General features: G+C 31.8%; 1 protein-coding gene across 1 annotated transcript in view; it reads right to left on the reverse strand.

Moving 5' to 3' along the window:
* The window catches only part of LOC123671649 (agglutinin-like protein 9), a 73,295-nt gene that overhangs the window by 23,740 nt on the left and 41,641 nt on the right, over positions 1-7,914 (reverse strand). The window contains exon 2 of the mRNA XM_045605611.1: positions 963-1,021. Within this exon, the coding sequence (XP_045461567.1) occupies positions 963-990 (28 nt within the window). The 5' untranslated portion in view covers positions 991-1,021. The remainder of the gene's footprint in view (positions 1-962; positions 1,022-7,914) is intronic.

Here is a 7,914-nt window from a genome sequence, read left to right on the forward strand (position 1 = left end):
TTGAAACAAGAAATCAAAATCAAAACAAAATGACTAAACCATCTCAGAGAATGTAAACTGTAAGTCTTCTTGCTTTACAGCAAATGAATTAACGCACTCTCAAAAGATTCTGACATCACTACCGAGCATTCTTAAAATCTTTAATGTGTTCAAAATCTTTTTCTGCTACCACGAAAAAGATCCATATCGTCATTTCATTCCACATAGATGGTTTGCCTTTTCTACCTATCTGTTTATGATTCCCATGAGGTGAGGCTGAGTTCCTCCCAGCCATTAGACATTCTGAATCACCAGACATCCGTTGAATTTTTCAACATCTTCCCTTGGTGTGAAGAACACTCATCATATTTCTTCGTTGACATCCACCGCATTCTTGTATGAGTCAATAGGTTCATGCCCTCCGATGAGTTTATGATATGAATACTCCGCACATTAACTACATTAGCTCCGAATAATGTCATTGTTCTTGTGAATTCTTGAAACCATAGCGAATCAAGTTCCTCAAACAATAATAGCGAAAAAACATTGTTACGACAATAGCCATTTCACGGAACATTTGAAGTATGATGAATGATATTCAGAAAAAGAAGAAAGTCTGAACTGTGGCGTAGTTTGAGTTTTTATTTTTAGTGGTGGAGCGCATAGAAGAAAATTAATTGTTCTGATATTTAGTGTAGTTTAGTTTTGTTGTTAAATGAATCAGTTTAGTTTGGGCGCACGACAAAGATGGACACTAGTAGAAAAAATAGGCTATAATTTACAGTTTTTCTTCAATAAAGACGAAAAAACAAGGCTCAAAACATTCCGCAATAAAAATCATATTGAAGAAAATAGAAGCACAAAAAAGAATCGAATTGAACTCTTTCACTTTTTACGTTGATAAGCAGTTCTAGTATTCTGTTTAGTGATGCGACAAACATATAAATTCAATTAGAAAATATTCACTTGAATGAAGAACATACCTGTTATCAATCGAAGCATGTAAACCATAATGTTAGCATTGTCACGATGGTAGAATCACCTGAAAAAAATAAGGAATATTACAGTAATTCTGGTGGTACCGTTAGAAGAAGATTATACAAAACTAGAACGTCAAAGATAACTACTAATAGATTAGTTATGCAGGTTGTCTAAAGGAACGTTCTGAATTTTTCTTCTTAACATTAGCTGGTTTATGCAACATGAGAACAAAAACAGTAAGAAGCTTATGAGCTCTCGTCATTCATGCGTCAAGTGCGCCCTTGAATACTAATACAGAGTATAAAGTTCTGTGGTATCCAAGGACGCAATTGACGCATGAATCAAAGAGTTCCCAAGAGCTCCTATCACGTTAGTGCTCTCCTTTTTTTTGTCAATATTGTTCTTGAATTTTCTATGCTTCTGATCAACATGAAGCTTGAAATTTTTATTCCATATATCTGCGCACAATATTAGTCTTTTAGGATATGTTATCGCGAAAATATTGAGTACCTATGTTCCAATATTTTTCTTAAATTTTTTATGGTTCTGAAAATGTGATCAGTTCGATATTTTTAACGTGACTTGAAATATTGGATGTATTATTTTCAAAATAGAATAAATAAATACATTTTCGCACAAGCCTCAACATTGACAAAATCTTGAATCTTCTATGGTTCTGATCGAGCGATTAACATAAATTTCCGCACGAAGCAGTCATCTAAATTTTCATTTTGATCGAATATCCAATTATGATAACAGAAACACAAAATTTCGAACCCTCATATTTCGGAACCCTTAGTCGGATTTAGCTCATTGACAAACATAAACATCATCATTACGATAATTCCCTGAAAAATTTCAAGTTTATAGTTGCTTCTGTTACAAACTTTGAGACAGTGAAACCTTATAATTTGAGAGCATTTCTGGTAAATTCGAAAAAACCAGACAATTTTGACGAAATAATTTATCGATTGGTTCGAAGAACGAGCGCTCAAATATATTGTTGTTTGCGAATTACGAATCGTAAATAAAACAGGTTTCAAGGTGAAAATTTTCACCAGGATAATGAGCCCATAAACTTATGTAATAAATCGGAGTTGGTTTTTATTGGTTTTGATTAATGTTCTCAAGATTTATCGAAATGAGCCATATGGGAAACAAGGATAGAATCAAGTAGTCGATATTTTATTACATATATGTAATCTTTCATTTCCTTAATGAAACTTTACATAATGATTTCGAAAAATTTCATGACTCATGAGTGAAATATAGAATGGGAATTCACAGATTTTTATAATATGTTTTATTAAATATTTTGGAAAATCACTGATTGTGTTGAAAAATACATCTTCTGAATTATCGTTAGTAATTATGTGTAGTTACTAGTTATCGATATTGATAATGAGATGAATGGAAAAATGAAAGAAAATGAAAAAAACTCAATTGCTATGTTCTTCGCTGAATTTATGTTTTATATATGACAAAATGACATCTTATTTCAATATCTTTCAATGAATATACTATACAGGGTAAGGCAATAGTGATCGACTAGAAGACTAGACTAGAAGAATGATTCAAATTATAACGGTATCGATAGTAGGTACTCAGCGCATAAGCTCAAATTATTTTCGACTCCACAGGCTGGTGCTAAAGTGGTGAAATATGATACCATCATGTTTCTTTGAATGAGAATGCCCAATTTTTATTACATACTTATAACTTCCATGAAATTCTGATTTCGAAATACCCCACTTGTCATCCTTTATCTGTGGTATTTTGTAACGTAGACCAATTTTATCGACAAATTTCATGGATATAAAGGTTTTTTAACTGATGATCAAATCTTGAAAAGCGTTCGAAATAATTGTACAATTTCTTTTTTATTGAATTCCCGGAAACTTATCAAGTCTTCTGCGAATTTACGAATCACTGTACAGGTGGTCCGAAAGACCTATATATAAAATGACCTATAAGAAATGTCAATGAGTAATAATTTATTCAAATGACATACGCTTTTTTTTTGCCAGTCGGCAATCCTAGTGAGTAATCTTAATTTTTTGTCAAATCATGTTGTGCCGAAAATTGATATTTTTCAATGCATTCCATGTTTTTCACAGGGGTTGGCAATATACTTTCCACACATTAAATTTCAAAGGGATGAGATTGCTCAACTCTACTCAATACCTCCTAATAATATCAATTGAAGATAAGTCAAATCAAAGAAAGCATCAAAATATTTCGAAACATTCATATTGACATAATAAAATACACAAACAGAAGCATAGTCTGATTTCTCCAAAGGAGTTCGCATAGTTTTAACTGAAGAAGTCTTGTCAATATTTATCGCTCACATGATATGCTCGGATGTCTTCAAACTTTTTTAATAATTTTCAATAATTCAAGTTCAATATAATTGGAATGAGGTGCAGTTTGATTTGAAGAAAGTTTGCAGACATCTGAGCAGATCATATGAGAGCTAAATACAGATGAGACTTTTTCAGCTGAAAATATGCAGTCATTTCGAATTCGTTAGAGAATTCAGACTAAGCTTCTGTTTGTTTACATGGTCTCCATTTTAATTTTGTCAAAATGAATGTTTCCGAATATTTTATTGATTTCTTTGATGTGACCTATCTCAAAAATAATTTAAGCTTATGCGCTTAGTACTGTCGATTCCGTCAAAATTTGAATCATTCTACCAAAATTTTTTAAGAGTTATGAACCGATCCAGCACTATTGACTCACCTTGTATATGTGTACCAATTTTGTGCAAGTAAAGTCTCATCTATTCATCAAAAGAGGCTAGATTTTTATTTATTCATTACTTAGGAACAGTACTTGAAAATTTCGAAAAATATTAGGAATATTCCTTTTTGATGAACTAACTTTGAGGCTGAATTTTTATATAACTTTTTTTTCAGTGCCCTATATATGAATACTGATTTAAGTAGAATATAGCGAATAATTTTCGAGATAACGGAATATTTTCTGAATTTTTTCGAATATCACGAAGTTGATCGCCTCTTTTCACATTTTCGTTACGGGTTTTCATCGTGAAATCGCAATTGCTAACTCTGCTCGATCAGATACTCAAATATCACGATTCTTCGAATTGCTTTTGCACTTTTGCAAAAGGCAAAAGTCACGACCCAACCAGTTTTATCCATAACGCTGATATTTTTATGACCGTTCACTTTTGTTGCAAACTACACCTACGCCGTCAGAACTGAAATGCTACAAATAACAATGGAAGGTGTGCCCTCCACGATCTTATACCAGTTCGCATTCATATCGATCAACTGGCTCGATTTTTCCTGAATCCCAAGGATAATGTATTCCCTCTGACAATGATCACGATTGTTCAACAATATATCTGAATTTCAATGAAGCAAGAAGCACCTTATGAGAAATTAATACCATAAATTGAAGGTATAATTGCGGATAAAGAATATTTGTTCCAGTATATCTTTATTTATGACGTTTTGGAATTTTATCAATTTATAATGTGCTGTTGTTCGTGATATTTACTGCTTTTCAATAAGTTAGTTGGAAAAAACATCTATTTCCATACCAAGGTTTATTATTTCATGGAAAAGTTCAATTCAATGGCAAATATTTGAAATATACCTTACAGGATGTTGGTAAATAAGTGCGACAAACTCCTATATTTTTTTTGGAAATACTTCGTATTCCAAGTTCTTGAAGTTGAAGTTTTTCTTAAAAACTGATTATTTATTTTTTACTTATTGACATTGATGTTATACCAGACTAAAAGCTCAAAAAAGAGAAAATGCTAATTTGACATTTCGTCGAAATGTTCGAATTCGTGTTTACAGTAGCCTAGTAGCTACTTAATCGCTGCTTAATTTTTTGCATAAAACGGCGCCCCATGCGAAAAAAGGATAGAAATATTTTTTGTCACAAACGGAACGAAAAATTCAAAAACGATTTTTAGTTTGAAATATCTCAGTGGCGTACAATTTTTTCGGTGAAAAGAAGAGATCAATATGTGTATACGAGCGCCAATGATGAACATGAAATTCTTAATCATATATCAACGAATAGGCAGGAACTACCTCTTGAAAACCCACCAAATTCCATTTGAATATTTCGGAGCAATAAATCAATAGTCAGTTTTTAAGAAAAACTTCAACACCCTCTATCTCGGAATACGAAGCGCATTTGCAAATAAAAGTTATTCAGCAAATTGGATTGTTTTATGCAAAATAACACCCTGAAATATGTCCCACTTATCACAAATATATCCCTCAACCATAAAGCAACATTTGCATTATTTTGCTACATATTACTATCGAGTAAAATTTATTTCAACTGAATTTTGTATAATTTTTCAGTATTAAAGGTTGATTAAATCTGATACCTTGATTTTCAACCTTCAAGACTGGAGATTCAGATATCATTATTGAAAATAATTAATCGAAACAAGTTTGGTAGTCATGTTCATAAATGATTTAATAACTTTCAATTATAATCATTCGAAGAGAAACATTTAAAAATTCCAAATTACATATAACCATAAAGAGTTATACCAATTGAACGATTATCTCAAATTTCCTATTCCTACATAATTACAATTGCGTCGTTAAAGTACTGTATATGGAGAAGGTGTGTCTAATTATTCAATTGTTCTGGTAAAATACACGTTGCATAGATCCAATGTAGATATTAGATGGTTGATGGTGATAAATCTTTCCATGCCTGATTATTATTAACGAAGCTCATATTCAAAGGAATAATGGGAAGAATACCCTAGATTGCAGTGTGAATAGAATACATACTAAATTCGATCAATTATTACATAAGCAATTGGTTAAATAAGATTGCGTGTGATTTATACAATGATGTGAAAAGATTACTATCGATTTAATTGTTACTGTTTACCGAGAAATGTATAAATGGAATAACTGATATACTTAATCAACTTGGTAGGTATATGCAACTTCTAATCTGTGTTTCTTCTCATTAGTTTATTAGAATTAAGTAACCGAAAAGCAATTCTCAGTAATTTTGAAATATTGCACTTGTGTTTGAACAGAGGCTTCCATTCAAAAATATTTCATAGTACATTAGGGATCTACCTTATAGAATCTTTCAATGAACTTGTAAAGTAACTACAGGTTCTTTGAAAGATTCCAGATTTGAGATTAATCAAATAGGTGACGCTCTACGAGCAATATCACATACACTTAGTTTCCTCCATTCCTCTAGCTAGACTAATCTTGGAACTGAGTCCAAAAGCGTATAACCATTAATAATAATAATTAGAAAGGAGAGTTATGATAAAAACATCAAAACAAATAGCTAAAGAGATTCCTGAAATTTCCACTATAATTCTAAGAGAAGGTTGCTTGAACTTTAAATATGTTTTCAGGTATGAAAGCTGCTGAGTCATTTCGACAGAAAAAAGGAAATAAAAATTAAAATTTTCCATTTGGAAATACCTTCTACATATGAGACACGACAAGAATTCTGTCTCATCATTGACTACAAACCATTGAAAGTGAAACCTGACCTACGCAACTATATGTGGTAGTTCTAATGAACTAATTCCTAACACTAAAACATTGAACAAAGGAGAAAAATTCTCACATAAATAAGGAGTGTATGTAAGTAATGAAAGCGAAGATGCGGTATTATAATCACCAAAGGAATTCCTGGGTATTATGAAACATCATTAATTATGTAATTGTGATTCTGTGTAGAACAAATTGAGGTTAAATGGATATGTTGTTGTTTCGGGAATTGAGAAACTTTAATCAGAAGATTCACACATGATTCGCAAGAATGAGATGATACAATGCATCAAGTAGCCAAAAAAGGTGGTTTGTTTTTTATCAAAATACAAAACAGTAGATAGTCATCAATATATCTTCGGAATCGTTCGAACTGAAGAAAATTTTATATAGAAAACTTAATGTACCTACATAACCCGAATATTGTATTGGTATACCTTTGATGATATTGAATATGTATCTACAGTATTCTTTGCCGCAAAGTACTAGCCTTTTAGGTTTTAAACTCATGAATTTTTCCATGTTTCCTTCACAACCTATGCATTAATTGTAATAACTTCCAATTTTACCCCCGAACATTAGACGCGGAAGACTTAGGATGGAATTCAAAGTTATCATATAGATAGACAGCTGAATAAATAATTTATTGATCCAAGGATTGTTACAACAAATGAAAGACAAGTCAATGTCAAGTCATTGTACAAGAAATGAGTGATAGACCAACCTCCTAAATTCACAAACAAAAAACAATATTGAACATTTTCTCAACATTTCACTTCGACTCCTTATCGTCCAAGAATTCCTGAATTCTATAAGGAAAATTTTATTTTAAGAACCTGTTTTATACTCTTGCGTTCATTCCTTATCGGAAGTGATTCTGTGTTGTTTTGGTTCTATGGGTGTGAAATTTATGAAGGCTGTTCATTTAAGTGTAATCGGTTTTTGTTGGACAAGTCTACACATTTTCTCAATACTTTTTCTATTAGAATTTCTCAGTTTGCTTGACTACATGGGTAGCTCATATAATCCTCAAACATTTCGATGAGATTCTTATCATCCACATCAGGTAGGTCATTCCAGTAGGCAGAGGACACAACACAGATCCCGAAAGAACCCCAAACCCATGTAAGTTCCTAATTAGTTTCGCTACTACTATTCTCCATGATTTCAGATATTCTATGACCAAATGAAAAACCATTGTATAAAATACAAAATTGACATATAGCTATTATTACAACTAGGGAAATATGAATAGTATATTTCCCGAGGTTGTCAAAGTTACATCCCGAGGGCGGAGCCCGAGGGATGTATAGACAACCGAGGGAAATGTATTCATATTTCCCGTGGTGTAATCAATAGTTTTTTTCTGATTGAAACAATCTGATAAGGAAAAATTATTATTAGATTGTATATTTTTGTA

This window comes from Harmonia axyridis, chromosome 1, assembly GCF_914767665.1.
Source record: "Harmonia axyridis chromosome 1, icHarAxyr1.1, whole genome shotgun sequence".
Classification (NCBI taxonomy): domain Eukaryota; kingdom Metazoa; phylum Arthropoda; class Insecta; order Coleoptera; family Coccinellidae; genus Harmonia; species Harmonia axyridis.